The 22,319-nt window shown below is 37.9% G+C and overlaps 1 protein-coding gene across 1 annotated transcript in view; it reads right to left on the bottom strand.

Annotated features, from left to right (window-relative positions):
* Window positions 1-5,128: 5,128 nt before the first annotated feature.
* Window positions 5,129-22,319, bottom strand: part of si:dkey-245n4.2 (uncharacterized) — a 33,556-nt gene continuing 16,365 nt past the window's right edge. Inside the window, exons 4-6 of the mRNA XM_061906260.1 lie at window positions 13,194-13,319; window positions 9,150-9,240; window positions 5,129-9,072 (exon numbers count right to left, since the gene is read on the bottom strand). Coding sequence (XP_061762244.1) covers window positions 8,874-9,072; window positions 9,150-9,240; window positions 13,194-13,319 — 416 coding nt within the window. The 3' untranslated portion in view covers window positions 5,129-8,873. The remainder of the gene's footprint in view (window positions 9,073-9,149; window positions 9,241-13,193; window positions 13,320-22,319) is intronic.

The raw sequence follows: 22,319 nt of genomic DNA, 5'->3' as shown, positions 1-22,319 counted from the left end.
TGTTCCACTGTCGTTGGCTATGTTTAAACTTAAATGGATAAAATGAAACACAATTAAGCAAATAAAGCTGTCTTGTTTTTCCCACTCCACTGCTACTTTAAGGTGAAAAAATGACTTATTTAAATGGTGTTATGCAGGTATCGTGAGTCTGACTCCCACTATTACTCAGCCATTGGGCATTTACAGGATGACGGATAATGTCAAACTTGACAAGCCTTGAATCATTGTCATAACTATCAAGTGTGTCACAGCAACGACACAATGTGTCGTTCTTCAAGTTCTGGCAGCACAAATAAGAAATAAACTGTCACGTCAGGTCTCACATGTTGTTAATTCCCCCATTTAGTCAGCGCTTTTATTGTTTCCTCTCCCTGGATGTCTTTCTGAGTGCTTTACACCCTCACCTGTTCCTGATCGGCAACCTGAGCACACATGTTCCTGGTTGCCAATCAGGCTTCTTTATCTGCCTGCCTCGGCCGCCAGCAAGTGCTGGAGGACTGACTTTGTTTAGCGGCATGTGTTGCTATACTTCACCTCCCGCATCATCTATAAAATCCTCGTCTTACTACCTCAGACGTGCATGTTCATGACAATAACGTTATATAAGGGTGATTAACTTAATATTTCGCAAACATTTACCATTCATTAAAATTTTTCGCTAAGTGATGCTTTGTGGAGAAAAGAGAGTTGACGCCCCCACAGCATATGGATGTAGTTTGGGGAAGGTGGGCTTAAGGTGCCATGCCATTTTCACTGTGTAGTCTGCACTTAATGACGTGGTTCCCCTTTCATTAATTCAAACACTGCCAGCAGAGGAGACTCCTTCTCCCAATAAAAATAATACTTTTCACACAATGAAAACAAAAACAAGTACTGGGTGAAAATTAATACATGAGAGGAAAACAATTTCCCACACTGTCTGAGATTAGAACAGAACTGATTATTATTTAATGATCGCGAGCTACCGGCTGATCGCCAGCCAGGCATAAAAAATTGACCTAAAAATTATCGATCATCAATTTTTACAAATACGTCACTTTTGTCACTTGATTGACATTCACGGCACCCGAGGGTCTTGTGAGATAACATTGGCTGCTGCCAGATCATTGTTAGGAAAAAACGACCGACAGGAAGCCGAGAAAGACTTTTTATTTCAACAGACTCTTGCGCCGTACCTGCCATCAAAACTCTAAAGACCGACCGTACAGTTCCTGTCTTCACAATAAAAGTGATGCTCCATCCTGCCTGCGCTAACAAAATAAGAGTCTCATAAAGCTAGCGAGCTATGGAGTTTGTCGCCAATGTATTTCTTGTAAAGTGTATAAAAACGTGTATGGAAGCTGGACAAATATGATGCCCAAAACCAATCACTTCTATGTGGTATTGAACAGAATGTTATGATCCGCTATGTTTTTATGTGTGTTATGGTAGGGCGATATTGCTGAAAACTGTATTACAATATACAAACCCCGTTTCCATATGAGTTGGGAAATTGTGTTAGATGTAAATGGAAACCCCGTTTCCATATGAGTTGGGAAATTGTGTTAGATGCAAATATAAATGGAATACAATGATTTGCAAATCATTTTCAACCCATATTCAGTTGAATATGCTACAAAGACAACATAATTGATGTTCAAACTGATAAATATTTTTTTTTGCAAATAAACATTAACTTTAGAATTTGATGCCAGCAACACGTGACAAAGAAGTTGGGAAAGGTGGCAATAAATACTGATAAAGTTGAGGAATGCTGATCAAACACTTATTTGGAACATCCCACAGGTGTGCAGGCTAATTGGGAACAGGTGGGTGCCATGATTGGGTGTAAAAACAGCTTCCCAAAAAATGCTCTGTCTTTCACAACAAAGGGGTCTCCGTTGTCGTATTTTAGGCTTCATAATGCGCCACACGTTTTCAATGGGAGACAGGTCGGGACTACAGGCAGGCCAGTCTAGTACCCACACTATTTTACTATGAAGCCACGCTGTTGTAATTCGTGGCTTGGCATTGTCTTTTGAAATAAGCAGGGGCTTCCATGATAACGTTGCTTAGATGGCAACATATGTCGCTCCAAAACCTGTATGTACCTTTCAGCTTTAATGGTGCCTTCACAGATGTGTAAGTTACCTATGCCTTGGGCACTAATACACCCCATACCATCACAGATGCTGGCTTTTGAACTTTGCGCCTATAACAATCCGGATGGTTCTTTTCCTCTTTGTTCAGGAGGACACAGTTTCCAAAACAATTTGAAATGTGGACTTGTCAGACCACAGAACACTTTTCCACATTGCATGAGTCCATCTTAGATGATCTCGGGCCCAGAGAAGCCGGCGGCTTTTCTGGATGTTGTTGATAAATGGCTTTCACTTTGCATAGTAGAGCTTTACCTTGCACTTACAGATGCAGCGACCAACTGTATTTAGTGACAGTGGTTTTCTGAAGTGTTCCTGAGCCCATGTGGTGATATTCTTTAGAGATTGATGTCGGTTTTTGATACAGTGCCGTCTGAGGGATCGAAGGTCACGGTCATTCAATGTTGGTTTCCGGCCATGCCGTTTATGTGGAGTGATTTCTCCAGATTCTCTGAACCTTATTAAGATATTATGGACCGTAGATGTTGAAATCCCTAAATTTCTTGCAATTGCACTTTGAGAAACGCTGTTCTTAAACTGTTTGACTATTTGCTCCCGCAGTTGTGGACAAAGGGGTGTACCTCGCCCCATCCTTTCTTGTGAAAGACAGAGCATTTTTTGGGAAGCCGTTTTATACCCAATCATGGCACCCACCTGTTCCCAATTAGCCTGCACACCTGTGAGATGTTCCAAACAAGTGTTTGATGATCATTCCTCAACTTTATCAGTATTTATTGCCGCCTTTCCCAACTTCTTTGTCACGTGTTGCTGGCATCAAATTCTAAAGTTAATGATTATTTGCAAAAAAAAAATGTTTATCAGTTTAAACATCAAATATGTTGTCTTTGTAGCATATTAAAATGAACATGGGTTGAAAATGATTTGCAAATCATTGTATTCCATTTATATTTGCATCTAACACAATTTCCCAACTCATATGGAAACGGGGTTTGTAAGTAGCACTATTTGATACTTCCTATTCCAGTCAGTCATCCTGGCTTCCTAATTTGCTACACACAACAGTTGACGACTTTTGATTCCTGCTACCTGTATACTAGCTTCCATGCTAGGCTCTGTTTGTTGCTAGCTTCCGCGCTAGCCTCTTTGGTTTTTACTTTCCGTGCTTTGAGCACGTTTTTGTCCGTTCCCGTCTGATTTATGTCTTGAATAAATCATTTCCTACCTGCATGCTGTGTCTGAAATCCGTCTGCATCCTGGGAGAACAAACCCCGCATCACCATGCGACCTGGTCGTCACACAGAAAGGAGGACTTTGTTTTCTCCTCCATTTGAAAATGTGGACGTTGTCATCACTACTGTCTGATTCCAATCAATGCAAGTCATCAGAATCAGGTAATACACCAACTTATATTTGTGTCTGCATGGAAGAAAGGAATCTAAATGTGTTAAACACCTTTAACTTGCTAACCAAAATTTATTTCATAAATAAATAAATATACATTATATATATGAATGAGGTAGATCCCCTCCACTTGGTCAATTGAAAAGTAGCTAGCCTGCAGAAAAAGTGTGGGCACCCCTGGTTTAATGCAATCCAATTACAACCCCTGGGGCCCTACCGCCTCCTAAAAAACAGTAAAAAACCAAAAAACACTTCGTTGACACCAGATTCCTCATGCTGGGAAGTTTCCATGCATGATTCTAACAGGATGTATTGTTCTTCAGAACTACAGTCACATTCACTGCATCCTGTAGACCAGGGATTCTCAAACTGTGGTAAATGTACCACTAGTGGTCCACCCTAATAGAATCACTTGATTAAAGTTCAGTGTTTTATTGTCTCTTATTCAAACACAGTTTTACTGTGCTAACTGTGTGTAATGTTACAGTGGCCAAACATATTAAATATACTTGTTAAATCCAACCTCTGCCTTGTGTTTGATGAATACTTTGGCCTACTACGCTAATGTATTTTAATAACAGTCCTTAAAGTTTCTTTTCTTTTCTAAGGTGGTACTTGGTGATAAAGTTTGAGAACCCTATTTCAGGGGTGTCCAATTATTATTGATTGAGGGCCACATTGCAGTTTTAAGGCTGCTTTTAACAATAAATATACTGTATATGATTTTTAATGTATAGTCGCCGCATGGTATGTTTACAAAATTGTGTATGCATTTGATGTTTTCTAGGCACAAATTGATTAATTCTTGCCTTGAAATTACTAGTCAGTGGGACAGAGGTATATTAAAGTATTTTTTTGTTTTTATTTTTATGAAGTTTCTCAGTTCGAACAATAAATATCTTGTCTTTGCAGTCTACTCAATTGAATATAAGTTGAAACGTATTTGCAAATCATTGTATTCTGTTTTTATTTATGATTTACACAACGTGTGACCCTCGCCCCATCCAGCCTGTTTACCTGTGGGATGTTCCAAAGAAGTGTTTGATGAGCATTCCTCAACTTTCTCAGTCTTTTTTGCCACTTGTGCCAGCTTTTGAAATACATGTTTATGTGCATCAAATTCCAAATAAGCTAACATTTGCAAAAAAAACAACGTTTTCCAGTTCTAACGTTGAGTATTTTGTCTTTGCAGTCTATTCAATTGAACATAGGTTGAAAAGGATTTGCAAATCATTGTATTATGTTTTTATTTACCATTTACATAACATGCCAACTACACTTGGTTTTGTAAATAAATAAAAAAAGGATAATTTCATATAAATAAAAACAAAAGCATGACAAAAAGTTGGATTGGGAGAGGGCAGCCCTGCACACACTTACACTAAACACACACACAGAGGGCAATATTTTCTTAAGAAGCAGCAACAATGTGCAAACATTATGTCTATCATGGATACACACACATACGGACGCACGCACGCACGCACGCACGCACGCACGCACGCACGCACGCACGCACGCACGCACGCACGCACGCACGCACGCACACACACACACACACACACACACACACACACACACACACACACACACACACACACACACACAGTAAATACCAAATACAAAGCCAGTGGTAAACATCAAGTTTTATTACATTGAACTTGCGACATGTTTATTTTGAAAAAAAATAATGAAAAAAATGCATTACCTCAACAAGTTAGTTAGAGTTAAACTTACAACCTACCTATCTTTAACATACCTTGGAAGTCGTGGTCAGTATAAAACAACATTCAGAGTAAAAACAAACTGTACATGCTGTTGAATGCAAGAAAGTGCACTACATGGAGAACAACACTGAACTCTATCTTATCCAGGGTTAAAAGTGAGAAGCTGAACAATAATTTCCTTATTACATGGTTGTCATTAAGATAAATACATCAGAAATTTCCAACCTTAAAAGCAACTGGCAATTATGGTAAGAAAGACTACAAAACAAAATTCTTCCAAGAAAAAAAACAAAAACACAACTTTAATAAGGCACCAGTAAACAAACCATTAATAGATTAGGTTTAGTACAACTAGACTTATTATCCTTTTTCCATTTTTCCATTAATTTTGTTAAGACCCCATATTATACTATTTTTCACCAGTTAAAAGTCTCACAGGAAATGTGTTGGAATTTTTACTTTTTTTAGTAAGACCAACTGGTGTGTCTGTAGCCTTTAAAGGCCTACTGAAACCCACTACTACCGACCACGCAGTCTGATAGTTTATACATCAATGATGAAATATTAACATTGCAACACATGCCAATACGGCCTTTTTAGTTTAATAAATTGCAATTTTAAATTTCTCGCCGAGTTTCTTGTTGAAAACGTTGCGGAATGATGACGTGTACGAGTGACGTCACTGACTGTCAGGAAATATTAGCAGCTGCACCACTCCCGTCTAAAAGTCGTCTGCTTTAATCGCATGATTACACAGTACTTTGGACGTCTGTGTTGATGAATCTTTTGCAATTTGTTTATTTAATAATGGAGACTACAAAGAACAATAATGTTGGTGGAAAGCGGTGTATTGCAACTGTCTTTAGCACCGAGACACAGCCGATGTTTGTTTGTTTGTTGTGAAGCGGAGCGGTCAAGTGAACATGTTTTCTCGACGTCAACCAGCATGTTTTTGGATGGGTAAATTGTGATATATATCTTACCGGAGAAATCATTGGATTATTCGTCGTCCTGCAGCAGCGGTAAAAACAATGGGAATATGTGTAGAGCCCTGCAACCAGCGACGTCCCGCGCACATACTTCCGGTACAGGCAGGGCTTTTCTATTAGCGACCAAAAGTTGCAAACTTTATCGTCGATGTTCTCTACTAAGTCCTTTCAGCAAAAATATGGCAATATCGCGTAATGATCAAGTACGACACATAGAACGGACCTGCTATCCCCGTTTAAATAAGAAAATATAATTTCAGTAGGCCTTTAATGCTAATGAGCTGTTTCTCCGACAGTGTGTGGTTCCAAGAAGTGCATCTTTATTTTTCACATAAACACTGGGACTCTGCTCTTTAGCAACGTAGCAGAAGTCGTCCATCACACACAAGGTGCCATGAAGGGGTGAGGGAGGGCACACGTGTTAGCATCTGCAACTGCCCGACAGAGAAAGTAGAACCTCGGTTTACAAACTTTCAGACAAACAGACCGTAGACCAAGTAAAAATATACTTTGTTGTACAAACTTTCCATCAGTGTGCGGCTATCTCAGTCACCCATTTTGTGGCCGGCAGCACATCCTATGTGGGTGGGCTGATACATTTTCTGTGCTAATTCAGTCAGTTACAGTTTTAAGTGGTACTTTATGTAATTTTTAAGTGTTTTTTTGTGTTTTTTTTTTTTTTTTAGCATTTTCCGAATTTCAGTCCAAAAAAGGCAATTGACAATCAATGTGTGGTTTGAAACCTTTGGGGGAAATCCGCAGCGTTGTCAACACTGCCCACTCACCCTAACCCCCTCCTTCCTCTACCAACAAATTTAAAGGCCTACTGAAACCCACAGTTTATATACCAATGATGAAATATTAACATTGCAACACATGCCAATACGGCATTTTTAGTTTACTAAATTGCAATTTAAAATTTCCCGAGGAGTTTCTTCTTGAAAACGTCGTGGAATGATGACGCGTGCGCGTGACATCACGGACTGTTAGGAAATATTAGCGCAGCACCATTTGCGGCCAAAAGTCCTCTCTTTTCATCGCGCAATTAAACAGTATTCTGGACATCTGTGTTGCTGAATCTTTTGCAATTTGTTCAATTAATAATGGAGAAGTCAAAGTAGAAAGATGGAGTTGGGAAGCTTTAGCCTTTAGCCACACAAAAACACGGTGATTCCTTCTTTAAAATTCCCGGGGGTGAAGCTTTACTATGGATCAGAGCGGTCAAGCGAACATGGTTCTCGACCATTTGTCAACCGGCAGTTTTCGGTGAGAAAATTGTGTTACAAAGTCGGCTCTTACCAGAGTTCTGTGGAGTTTGCGCCGTCCTTGTATCTGCCGTGACTTCCATCAGACACTGGCCTCAAGACACCCGTGGACACACCCCTCTGACTATTTGGTACTATTTAATCTCACTAAAACACTAGCAACACAATAGAAAGATAAGGGATTTCCCAGAATTATCCTAGTAAATGTGTCTAAAAAAATCTGAATCCGTCCCAATGCTATCGCCTTTTTTTTTTTTTAACTTTATTTATTTTTTTCTAGTCCTTCGCTATCACTATCATCATCCACAAATCTTTCATCCTCGCTCAAATTCATGGGGAAATTGTCGTTTTCTTGGTCCGAATAGCTCTTGCTGCTGGAGGCTCCCATTATAGACAATGTGAGGATATGAGGAGCCCACACCCTTGTGACATCATCGTCTGCGACTTCCGGTAAAGGCAAGGCTTTTTTATCAGCACCAAAAGTTGCAAACTTTATCGCCGATGTTCTCTACTAAATCCTTTCAGCAAAAATATGGTAATATCGCGAAATGATCAAGTATGACAAATAGAATGGACCTGCTATCCCCGTTTAAATAAGAAAATCTCATTTCAGTAGGCCTTTAAGTGACACATTTTTCATATGTATTTTTTTAAATTCCTAATCATTGGGGGTAAATCCACAGCGTTGTCGACACTTCCACTCACCCTAACCCACTCCTTCCTCTACCAACAAATTTAAGTGACACGTTTTTTATTTGTATTTTTTTTTAAATTACTAATCATTATAGCGACCTGGCTGGTAAAGTTAAGGGGTTTTGTGATTCCAAACTGTGAGAGCACCACATGACTAGTCTCACAATGTGTGTGTGTGTGCGTGTGTGTGTGTGTGTGTGTGTGTGTGTGTGTGTGTGTCAACAGTTCAGCTTGTTGTTGTTGTTTTGGCTTTGTATTAAATAGAAGGTTGATCCATCACCCCTTTATTATGTTTGTTTGGTATACAGTACTGTATAGCACTTTTTAATGTGTTTAATCTACAATTTTTTTTACTGAAATATGGACTTTTGTCAATGCTGGAATCAACTATTCATATTTACATATTTTTTTATGGAGATATTTGCTTCCTGCGACAAAGTGGCGACTTGTCCAGGGTGTACACCGCCTTCCACCCGATTGTAGTTGAGATAGGCACCAGCGCCCCCCGGGACCCCAAAGGGAATAAGTGGTAGAAAATGGATGGATGGATGAATATTTGCTTCACTATACAAACGTTTTGATAAAGAAACTCTGTTTAAGAACCAATTAGGTGTGTAAATCGTGGTTCTACTGCTAATTAAAATGTTAAAATGTCAATTTTGCTTTGAGTTGCGTATCATCACATTGACCGCACAACCTTCAGGCCTCATAGAGTGGCGTCACGCTGCCATCCTTCCACTCAATCAGGATCTCTCCTCGCTGCAGAGTAGGGGTGGAGAGCGGGAGGCGCATGGCGTGCTCGGTCAGTGGGGCCCTCTCACTGGGCACCGGGGACCCCGGAACACCGGCCTCTGGCCTCGGAGTGTACGACTTCAGAACGCACACCACCTTTTTCCGTCTGCAAGAGCAAGACGAGGACAATGCGAGATTGAGGTTGACATGTGAGGTTCTCTGCATGGCCGTGTTTACACTCACCTATTGGAATAAACATTGAGAATAAGGATCACCGTTCCCAGGACGAGGGCCAAGGAGCTTAAAACCAACATGGTTATTTTCCAGCCCATGCCTGTAAAAGGTGTATATATAAGCAGCGCGTCATTACTTTTACACAAACCACAATGCAACCACTCACTGTTAACTATTTTTAACCACTTTTAGCAGTCTAAAATTGAATGTTTACTCTACACTCCACCTAACAATCTCCAAAACAACACATTTCATATGACTACTGAAGAGCCAAAATAGAACTGAAAGCGTCAAATAAAGAAAAATATGTGCAAAATTTTCCTAGAAAGCTAGCATGCTAGCATAGGAGTGTTAGCATGGCATGCTTACAGTCAGAATGAGTAAAACACAAAAATATTTTAATATATTAGCAATATACTAATACCAAAGAATACTAGTGTATACCTGCTAAATTTGCTGAAACGCTAGTATGTAAACAGTACTATGCTAACAAAAGCCCGCTTACAGTTAGCATAAGTGAAATACTAAAATATTAATACATTGTTATTTTAATAGCAAAGAATACTTAGGTGTATACCTGCTCAATTAGCTAAAAAGCTAACATGGTAACAGTACAATGCTAACAAAAGCCTGTTTCCAGTTAGCATAAGTGAAATACCAAAATATTATATTATTAATATTTTATTAGCAAAGTATACTTAGGTGTATACCTACTAAATTAGCTGAAAAGCTAACATGCTGTCACGCCAAATTTCTTCCCCCCCAACAAAAACCTTTCCCCCCATTTACTTCCGGGGTCATGATTAATACAGACGTTTTGTTAAACGCTATATTATAAAAATATAACTCAATATTATAAAAACACAGATGTTTTTTTAACGCTATATTATAAAAAAAATTAAAAACCAATTTACAAACACAAGCTACGGGATGACGCAATTATTTCCGGGGTCACGTTTCCTCTTATATCATCACATAGCTTGTGTTTGTAAATTGTTTTTTTAATTTTTTTTATAATATAGCGTTAACAAAACGCCTGTATTTTTATAATATAGCGTTATATTTTCATAATATAGCGTTAACAAAACGTCTGTATTAATCATGACCCCGGAAGTAAATGGGGGAGGGGGGTTTGTAGGGAGAAGAAATTTGGCGTGACAATGCCATCAGTACTATGCTAACATGCTAACAATAGCATGGTTACAGTTAGTATGAGTGAAATACCAAAATATTTTAATGTATTAGCAATACATTAATACAAAAATATACTTAGGTTACCATGAATTGATTAACGTGGACCCCGACTTAAACAGTTGAAAAACTTATTCGGGGTGTTACCATTTAGTGGTCAATTGTTCGGAATATGTACTGAACTGTGTGCAATCTACTAGTAAAAGTTTCAATCAATCAATCAATCAATCAAAGGTGTATACCTGCCAAAGTAGCTAAAATGCGTGAAATACCAAATTTTAATATTGTATCAATATTTTAATAGCAAAGTATACTCAGGCGTACAGCTGCTAAATTAGCTAAAAAGCTAGCATGCAAACAGTATTATGTTAACATGCTAACAAGAGCATGGTTACAGTTAGTATGAGTGAAATGCCAAAATAATTTGATGTATTATCAATATATTACCAAAATATATTTGGGTGTATACCTGTTAAATTAGCTAAAAGCTAGCATGTTAACAGTAATATTCTAAACAAAAACATTCTTACTGTTAGCATGAGTAAAATACCAAAATATTCATATATTATTAACATATTAATACCAAAGTATACTTAGGTGTATACCTTCTAAATGAGCTAAAAACCCTATCATGTTAACAGTACTATGCTAACAAAACCATGCTTACAGTTAGCATGAGTAAATACCAAAATATTTATATATTAGTATTTTAACAGCAAAGTATACTTGGGTGTATACCTGTTAAAAAGGTATCATGCCAACAGTACTTTGCTAACATGCTAACAGTAGCATGGTTACAGTTAGAATTAAGTGAAATACCAAAATAATTAAATTTATTTTTAATATTTAATACCAAGTTACACTTAGTACACTTATAGTTAAGTGTACACCTGCTAAATTAGCTAATAAGCTACCATGCAAACAGTATCATGCTAACATGCTAACAATAACATGGTTCTAGTTAGCATGATTGAAATGCCAAAATATTTTGATATATCATCAATATATTACCAAAATATACTTGGGTGTATACCTGCTAAATTAGCTAAAAACCTAGCATGTTAACAGTACCATGCTAACAAAAGCCTGCTTACAGTTTGCATAAGTGGAATACCAACATATTAATATATTATTAATATTTTAATAGCAAAGTATACTTAGGTGTATACCTGCTAAATTAGCTAAAAAGCTAGCATGCTAACAATACCATGGTTACAGTTAGCATTAGTGAAACACCAAAAATTCTATATATTTTCACTATATTAATACCAAAATATACTTGGGTGTATACCTGCTAAATTAGCTAAAAAGCATAGTGTTGTTAGTATGTCATCACCAAATGTACCACAGTACTATGCTATCATGCTAGTATTAGCATGCTTGCAGTTAGCATATGTGAGATACCAAAACTTTTAATATATCATAAATGTATTAAAACCTTAGTATACTTAGGCGTATACCTGTTAATTGAACTTTAAAAGGCTAGACTGCTAACAGTACAATGGTAACATGCTAGAAATAGCATGTTTACAGTTGGCATGACTAAAATACCAAAATATTTAAATATATTAATAATATATTAATTCCAAAGTATACTTAGGTCTCTACCTGATAAATTAGCTAAGCACGCTAGCATGTTAACATTACAATGCTAACATGCTAGCAATAGCATGATTACAATTACCATGAGTGAAATACCCAAAATTTTTTGTATATTATTATTATATTAATTCCAAAGTATACTTGTATACCTGTTAAATTAGCTAAAAAAAGCTAACATGCTAAAAATAGCATGCTTACAGTTAGTGAGATATCAAAATAAATATATGACACTTGATAAATGAGCTAAAACAGCTAGCATGCCAATGTTAGCATGCTAAAATTCTAACTGTAACATGCGTTAAGTACAAAAATATATTGATTGATTGATTGATTGATTGATTCAAACTATTATTAGTAGATTGCACAGTACAGTACATATCCCGTACAATTGACCACTAAATGGTAACACAAGAGTACGTTTTTCAACTTGTTCAAGTCGGGGTCCACGTAAATCAATTCATGGTAAATTGATATACCTCTTAGGTGTGTGTTTGAATTTATTTGAATGCTAGCCTCGCAACGTTAGTATGCATCAAGTACCAAAATATGACTGAGGTGTACAGCTATAACATTGGCAAAAAAATATATATAAAAAGCTACCATGTTAATGTTAGCATGCTAACAGGTATCATTCGTAAAGTAAGAAAATATTGGTATAGATGTATACCCGCAAAATTAGCAAAGAAGCTAGCATGCTAACAATACTCTGGACACCCCCGTTTAAGGCAATGTTACTACTGCAAACAATAATTACACAAACATTATTAAATAAATACCGCTCCGTCAATCCAAATCAAGCATTAATATCTGAACAAAAGTATATTTTCTGATTTCATTGTGCTAGTCCTTGATTATGTGATTGTATTTTTATTTTTATTTTACTGGGAAGAAGTTGTAAAAAATACACATAACATTCGGTATGTAATACATGTATTAAATAAATACACATATTTATAAAAACATATGAATAAAATAAGAGTTGTGGACGTTTTGCCAAAGCTCCGGAAGAACAAGCTTCTGTTTGGGTTGAAAAAGGCTATGGAAATAAAAATGAATATTTTTGTTTGGTAAAAGTAGCTCTCGGTAGAAAAAAGGCTCTTGAACATTAAGTTGATCTTTCCTTCATCGCCCCCTAGTGGCGGACCATCAACATCCTTTAGTGGTACAGTAAAGTCTATTTGAATTGCATGGCTGGATGCAACCTTCCCTCTCCTTTAATGAGATGATTCTAAGATGTATATTTTCAGGTCAATAATGTACCATAGTCCATGCTGAAGAAGATCATGGTGGGGTCTGCAGGGGATTTGGTGCTCGGTGATACAACATCGGACACGTCTCTTACTGGAAGTCCTTCTGTGACGCCACCAGCAAATGTAGTAACAGCAGCTGTTAGGGACGAACATCCGATTCAAGTCAATACAGATTTTGTTTGATATGAGAGAGAACAAAATATATAACCCGCCTTCCGCCCGATCGTAGCGGATATTGGCTCCAGCACCCCATGCCACCCCAAAGGGAATAAGCGGTAGAAAATGGATGGATTTATATATTAATTCTGGTTTAAAGAAAACATTACAGTATTTTTCCATGACTCGACAAAAAAATGATGACAATATTGATTGGAGTAGTTTGTGTACATACAGTATGTATACAATTATATATATATATATATATATATATATATATATATATATATATATATATATATATTTAATGCATGTATATATATATATCTATATAAATATATCTATATATATATCAATATAGTGTGTATACACTATTTGTATATGTACATATAAACTATATGCATATGTACGTATACACCATATGTATGTGTGCATACACTATATGTAAATGTACGTTTATATTATATGTGTATGTACATATACACTATATGTATCTATATGTATACACTATATGTATATGTACGTATACACTATATGTATATGTACGTATACACCATATGTATATGTATGTATATACTGTATGATTATATATACATATACACTATATATATATATATATATATATATATATATATATATATATGTATATATATATATATATATATATATATATATATATATATATGATTTACGGACATAATTCACCACACCTGTTGCTTGACTTACTGTTCGATTGTGCGCATGACAAAGTTGTTCTGTGTCACTGTACTGTTCGATTAGGCACATGACGATGTTGTTCCGTTGCAGGTAATTCGGCGCGGCCCCTTTAAGTGGCCGTCAGGAGATTCTCCCAAAGGTGGGGGTTTATTTTTCCCACCATTTTGAGTGTGTAAGAGTAATTCTCGTTTGTTCTGTGAGAATAAAGTACGCACACGTTTTTGAGTGTCAACGATACTCAAAGTTGTCTTGCTTTCACACTACAAGCACAACACTGGTGACTCCGACGTGATCCAGTGTTTTTTTTTTTTTTTTTTAGTAACCAGCATGCACAGTACAGTTAGTAGAACAACTGTGTTTTTACTACTGTGTATTTGATAGGTGCAGTCTGAAATTCAACTATTTCTTTTATTTATATACGTAGTAAAATAAATATATATAGCTAGAATTCACTGAAAGTTAAGTAACTGTGTATATATATATATATATATATATATATATATATATATATATATATATATATATATATATATATATATATATATATATATATATATATATGAAATATATATGAAATACTCAAGTTGGTGAATGGGCTGTAAATATACACCCCTCCCCTCTTAACCACGCCCCCCGCCCCAACTACGCCCTCAAACCACGCCTCAAACCTGTGCGAAGCGATGTCCTTCGATAATGATCCATGCAACCCACATGATGGCGGCAGGAAGACGTTCACAGTGGGTATATGTATGTATACACCATATGTGTATGTATACACCATATGTATGTGTACGTGTACACTATATGTATATGTATGTATACACTATATATGTATGTATACACTATATGTATATGTATGTATACACTATATATGTATGTATACACTATATGTATATAAAGTACCAATGATTGTCACACACACACTAGGTGTGACGAAATTTGTCCTCTGCATTTGACCCATCCCTTTGTTCACCCCATGTGAGTGAAGTGAAGTGAATTATATTTATATAGCGCTTTTCTCTAGTGACTCAAAGCGCTTTACATAGTGAAACCCAATATCTAAGTTATATTTAAACCAGTGTGGGTGGCACTGGGAGCAGGTGGGTAAAGTGTCTTGCCCAAGGACACAACGGCATTGACTAGGATGGCGGGAGCGGGAATCGAACCTGCAACCCTCAAGTTGCTGGCACGGCCGCTCAACCAACCGAGCTAAACCGTGAGGTGAAGGGAGCAGTGGACAGCAGCGGTGCCGCGCTCGGGAATCATTTGTGGTTATTTAACCCCTAGTATGTGTATGTATATGTACCTATACATTATGTGTATATGTACGTATACACTATATGTATATGTATGTATATGTATGTATACACCATATGTGTCTGTATACACCATATGTATATGTACGTATACACTATATGTACATCTATGTATATGTATGTAAACACTATAGATGTACGTATACACTATATGTATAGGTACGTATACACTATATGTATATGTACCTTTAGGGCTCCACCTACGTTTGAGAACCAGAAGGGTTTTGGTCATAAAAAAATGTTGATATGTTTCTATAGCTGTTTCTGTCAAAACCCAAAATAATTGCAATCCATCCAACCATCCATTTTCTACCGCTTATCCCCTTTGGGGTTGCAGGGGGCCCTGGTGTCTATCTCAGCTACAACTGGGCGGAAGGCGTCGTACACCCTGGACAAGTCGCCACCACATCGCAGGGCCAACACAGATAGACAGACAACATTTACACTCACATTCACACACTAGGGCCAATTTAGTGTTGCCAATCAACCTATATTTTTATCAAATATTTTCAAAGTGGAATAATTGATGTGAAGTTAATAGGACCTTAAATATATCAATAATACATAACATTGATTTTAATTAAAACTTATTTTCTGAGCAATTACAGTTTTGAGAAATTCCACTAAAATTATTGGGGACCCAAAAGGACTCAACTTGATAAAGTGTTAAAAAAAGTTATCAATTTTTTTTTTACTATCTACGCTAAAGTCTCGAGATGAACTTCAGATCAATCTCACCATGATAAGTTATTTTTAATTTTCAAGTTTTTGTTTAATGCCCTTTTTGTCAGAATTTTTTTTTTCAATGAAATCTACACAACCCCGCCCCCCCCCCCCCCCACCCCCCCCAAAATATATTTATATATATACATGCAATCAATGTTTTCTGTAGTCTTCCTTCATCGGCTGGGTAATACAAAGCAAACGCTACCTTTTTTTTTTTTTTACCACATCCACTGGAGACTGCATTCTCGTTGTCTCTCCTTCGACAAATGGACAAAGTTTTTCGGTAAGCAGGATCACAGCTGACCTGGACATTGGAAATTTTTCTTGCCGTCTAAGAAGTGTTGTATCCCAAATAGCTGCACTCGCTTTCTCTTAAGATATTCATGTGTGATTTCCACATCTGTACATGTAGAGGAAGGAGAAACAAGGGCATGTCTGCATGACTCGCCTCCATCTTCTAGTGTTTACCTCCAAGTGGAATCAGGTTGTTATGAAGCTGGCTGTGGCACATTCTTTCTAACGTCACTTCCTGTGTGGGGCGCTGTCTGTCTGGCGTCACTTCCTCTCAGAACTCATTTTGTGAACGATCAATGAGTCCATACAAAGCTAAGAGCCAGAGATTCAAGAAATAAACGTCACACTTGCCCGTGTAAAAAACTAAACGATGGTTTAGTGTGGCTGAAACTGGGCTTAGGTTAAATAATTATTCTTTTAAGGCAAGTCCGTCCAAAGTCCAGCCCGGGGGACATTTGTGGCCCGCAGCTGATTGTTAACCATTCTCGAATTGCTATTGCAAAAATTTTAAAAAACATTAAAAAAAGTGGAATGAAGTGAAATCGAACTAGAAAAAGTTGCAATGGTGACACAAAGCTGCCATGCAGGCTGTTTTTTTTCTTCTTTTGTCTCTCTCAATTTTTTTATTTTTTTGCCACTGTTAAAAAAATAAAACTAAAATAATTAATAATATCAATGTTATAGTGAATTATGGACTGATTTAAGGCTCCAATTATTTCAAATATTTCACTTTAAAACGTTTTATGTGGAAAATATTGCATATATTGTGTGGTTGCCATATAAAAACATCAACATTTTCTCTGAAAAAAGATCATTAAACAAACAAAATAATAGTTCAAACGTAAAATCAACAGATTTATCTGAAGTTGATCTATTCACTTAAGTGTTGAAACTAAAAAAAAACTAATACAAATCTAAAAACCTCGTTTCCATATGAGTTGGGAAATTGTGTTGGATGTAAATATAAACGGAATACAATGATTTGCAAATCATTTTCAACCCATATTCAGTTGAATATGCTACAAAGACAACATATTTGATGTTAAAACTGATAAACATTTTTTTTTTGTGGAAATAATCCTTAACATTAGAATTTGATGCCAGCAACACAAGACAAAGAAGTTGGGAAAGGTGGCAATAAATACTAATAATGTTGAGGAATGCTCATTAAACACTTATATGGAACATCCCACAGGTGTGCAGGCTAATTGGGAACAGGTGGGTGCCATGATTGGGTATAAAAGCAGCTTCCATGAAATGCTAAGTAATTCACAAACAAGGATGAGGTGAGGGTCACTAATTTGTAATCAAATCGTCAAACAGTTTTAGAACAACATTTCTCAACGAGCTATTGCAAGGAATTTAGGAATTTTACCATCTACGGTCCGTAAAATCATCAAAAGGTTCAGAGAATCTGGAAAAATCACTGCACGTAAGCGATGATATTACGGACCTTTGTTCCCTCAGGCGGTACTGCATCAAAAACCGACATCAGTGTGTAAAAGATATCACCACATGGGCTCAGGAACACTTCATAAAACCACTGTCAGTAACTACAGTTGGTTGCTACATCTGTAAGTGCAAGTTAAAACTCTACTATGCAAAGCGAAAGCCATTTATCAACAACACAAAGGAACACTGCCGGCGTCGCTGGGCCCAAGCTCATCTAAGATGGACTGATGCAAAGTGGAAAAGTGTTTTGTGGTCTGACGAGTCCACATTTCAAATTTAAATCTGGAAACTGTGGACGTGGTGTCCTCTGGAACAAAGAGGAAAATAACCATCCGGATTGTTATAGGCACAAAGTTCAAAAGCCAGCATGTGTGATGGTATGGGGGTGCATTAGTGCCCAAGGCATGGGTAACTTCCACATCTGTGAAGGCACAATTAATGCTGAATGGTCCATACAGGTTTTGGAGCAACATATGTTGTCATCCAAGCAATGTTATCATGGACGCCCCTGCTTATTTCAGCAAAACAATGCCAAGCCACGTGTTACAACAGCGTGGCTTAGTAGTAAAAGAGTGCGGCTACTTTCCTGGCCCGTCTGCAGTCCAGACCTGTCTCCCATCGAAAATGTGTGGCGCATTATGAAGGTAAAATATGACAACAAAACCCCGGACTGTTGAACAACTTAAGCTGTACATCAAGCAAGAATGGTAAAGAATTCCCCTTTCAAAGCTTCAAAATTAGTTTCCTCGGTTCCCAAACGTTTATTGAGTGTTGTTAAAAGAAATGGTGATGCAACACAGTGGTGAACATGCCCTTTCCCAACTACTTTGGCACGTGTTGCAGCCATGAAATACTAAGTTAATTATTATTTGCAAAAAAAAAAAAGTTTATGAGTTTTAACATCAAATATCTTGTCTTTGTAATGCATTCAATTGAATATGGGTTGAAAATGATTAGAAAATCATTGGATTACATTCATATTTACATCTTACACAATTTCCCAACTCAAATGGAAACGGGGTTTGAATCACTTTATGAGTGGGGGTCATTTTGGATCCCAAACATATTTAATGGGATTTTATTGATCTTTTAACTCTGATTACTCAAAAATATTAAAATAATTAAAATGAATGGTGTTCTGCATTGTTGATCTTTTAGGGCTCCTATTACTAAATACCGCTTATTTCAGTTTTACTATAAAACACAAGCTTGTCTTTGACAGAAAAGGCATAAAACCTTTTTTTATTATTATTACTTTATATCAATCTAAAATGTATATGGAAATATACTATAAGCCATCCATCCATCCATCCATCCATCCATCCATCCATCTTCTTCTGCTTATCTGAGGTTGGGTCGCGGGGGCAGCAGCCTAAGCAGGGATGCCCAGACTTCCCTCTCCCCAGCCACTTCGTCCAGCTCTTCCCGGGGGATCCCGAGGCGTTCCCAAGCCAGTCGGGAGACATAGTCTTCCCAACGTGTCCTGGTTCTTCCCCGTGGCCAGTTGGACGTGCCATAAACACCTCCCTAGGGAGGCATTCGGGTGGCATCCTGACCAGATGCCCGAACCATCTCATCTGGCTCCTCTCGATGGGGAGGAGCAGCGGCTTTACTTTGAGCTCCTCCCGGATGGCAGAACTTCTTACCCTATCTCTAAGGGAGAGCCCCGCCACCCGGCAGAGGAAACTCATTTTGGCCGCTTGTACCTGTGATCCTGCCCTTTCAGTCATAACCCAAAGCTCATGACCATAGGTGAGGACGGGAACGTAGGTTGACCGGTAATTTGAGAGATTTGCCTTCCGGCTCAGCTCCTTCTTCACCACAACGGATCAATGCAGCGTCCGCATTACTGAAGACACCGCACCGATCCGCCTGTCGATCTCACGATCCACTCTTCCCTCACTTGTAAACAAGACTCCTAGGTAATTGAACTCCTCCACTTGGGGCAGGGTCTCCTCCCCAACCCAGAGATGGCACTCCACCCTTTTCCGGGCGAGAACCATGGACTCGGACTTGGAGGTGCTGATTCTCATCCCGGTCGCTTTACGCTCAGCTGCGAACCAATCCAGTGAGCGCTGAAGATCCCTGCCAGATGAAGCCATCAGGACTACATCATCTCCAAAAAGCAGAGACCTAATCCTGCGGCCACCAAATCGGAACCCCTTAACAACCTTGACTGCGCCTAGAAATTCTGTCCATAAAAGTTATAAACAGAATCGGTGACAAAGGGCAGCCTTGGCGGAGTCCAATCCTCACTGGAAACGTGTCCGACTTATTGCCGGCAATGCGGACCAAGCTCTGACACTGATCGAGACCTAACGGTAAAAAAAAAAAAAATCCATATAATTTGTTATGTTTGAAAATGAAAAATATCAAAATGGCCCCTGCATGCTTTAATTTTTCTGTGTGTGGCCCTCAGTGGAAAAAGTTTGGACACCCCCGGTTTAAGGAGTTATCCGGCTAAGGAGTTATCCGGCTTAATACGCTCAACAGGGGCTGAGTGTTTTCCATGGTTGTGTTGACATTTTCTCTCTACGTTTGTAGCTAAGGGATTAATTGTAATCAGAGGAAGATTATATTTGAATGTTTACATTTAATATATTTTTCTCCTGGTTCTTATTTTCGATAGGTCTACAAATATCAATCTTTTTTTAAATCAACCAATACAAAACACTTACAAACCCCGTTTCCAAGTTGAGTTGGGAAATTGTGTTAGATGTAAATATAAATGGAATACAATGATTTGCAAATCCTTTTCAACCCATATTCAATTGAATGCACTACAAAGACAACATATTTGATGTTCAAACTCATAAACTTTATTTTTCTTTTGCAAATAATAAGTAACTTAGAATTTCATGGCTGCAACACGTGCCAAAGTAGTTGGAAAAGGGCAAGTTCACCACTGTAACAACACTCAATAAACGTTTGGGAACTGAGGAAACTAATTGTTAAAGCTTTGAAAGTGGAATTCTTTCCCATTCTTGTTTTATGTAGAGCTTCAGTCGTTCCACAGTCCGGGGTCTCCGCTGTCGTATTTTACGCTTCATAATGAGGCACACATTTTCGATGGGAGACAGGTCTGGACTTGAGGCGGGCCAGGAAAGTACCCTCAGTCTTTTATTACGAAGCCATGCTGTTGTAACACGAGCTGAATGTGGCTTTGCATTGTCGTGCGGAAATAAGCAGGGGCGTTCGTGAAAAAGACGGCGCTTAGATGGCAGCATATGTTGTTCCAACACCTGTATGTACCTTTCAGCATTAATGGAGCCTTCACAGATGTGTAAGTTACCCATGCTTTGGGCACTAATGCACCCCCATACCATCACAGATGCTGGCTTTTGAACATTGCGTCAATAACAGTCTGGATGGCTCGCTTCCCCTTTAGTCCGGATGACACGATGTCGAATGTTTCCAAAAACAATTTGAAATGTGGACTCGTCAGACCACAGAACACTTTTCCACTTTGCATCAGTCCATCTAAGATGATCTCGAGCCCAGAGAAGCCGGCGGCGTTTCTGGATGTTGTTGATAAATGGCTTTCGCTTTGCATAGTAGAGCTTTACCTTGCACTTACAGATGTAGCGACCAACTGTATTTAGTGACAGTGGTTTTCTGAAGTGTTCCTCAGCCCATGTGGTGATATCCTTTAGAGATTGATGCCGATTTTTGATACGGTGCCGTCTGAGGGATTGAAGGTCACGTTCATTCAATGTTGGTTTCCGGCCATGCCACTTACGTGGAGTGATTTCTCCAGATTCTCTGAACTTTTTGATGATATTATGAACTGTAGATGTTGAAATCTCTAAATTTCTTGCATTTGCACTTTGAGAATCGTTGTTCTTAAGCTGTTTGACTATTTGCTCACGCAGTTGTTGACAAAGGGGTGTACCTCGCCCCATCCTTACTTGTGAAAGACTGAGCATTTTTTGGGAAGCTGTTTTTAGACCCAATCATGGCACCCACCTGTTCCCAATTATCCTGCACACCTGTGGGATGATCCAAATAAGTGTTTGATGAGCATTCCTCAACTTTATCAGTATTTATTTCCACCTTTCCCAACTTCTTTGTCACGTGTTCCTGGCATCAAATTCTAAAATTAATGATTATTTGCAAAAAAAAAAATGTTTCTCAGTTTGAAAATCAAATATGTTGTCTTTGTAGCATATTCAACTGAATACATGTTGAAAATGATTTGCGAATCATTGTTTTCTGTTTGTATTTACATCTAACACAATTTCCCAACTGATATGGAAACGGGGTTTGTATATTGTGATACAGTTTTCAGCAATATCGCCCTACCATAACACACATAAACACATGCTTATTAGTTTTCTTTGACTGAACCAACTAATGTGTGATATTGATGCTGAACCAGCTTTGTGATAACAAACCCACGGCTTATTCATTGCCTTTGTTTGTTTTTGTGGGATATTTACAACAAAGTCATGCCACTCCCTGTGTCATTGTTTCAC

Source organism: Nerophis ophidion, linkage group LG07, assembly GCF_033978795.1.
Source record: "Nerophis ophidion isolate RoL-2023_Sa linkage group LG07, RoL_Noph_v1.0, whole genome shotgun sequence".
Lineage (NCBI taxonomy): Eukaryota > Metazoa > Chordata > Actinopteri > Syngnathiformes > Syngnathidae > Nerophis > Nerophis ophidion.
Note: the sequence above shows the minus strand (reverse complement) of the source record. Positions and strands in the feature narration are given on the sequence as shown.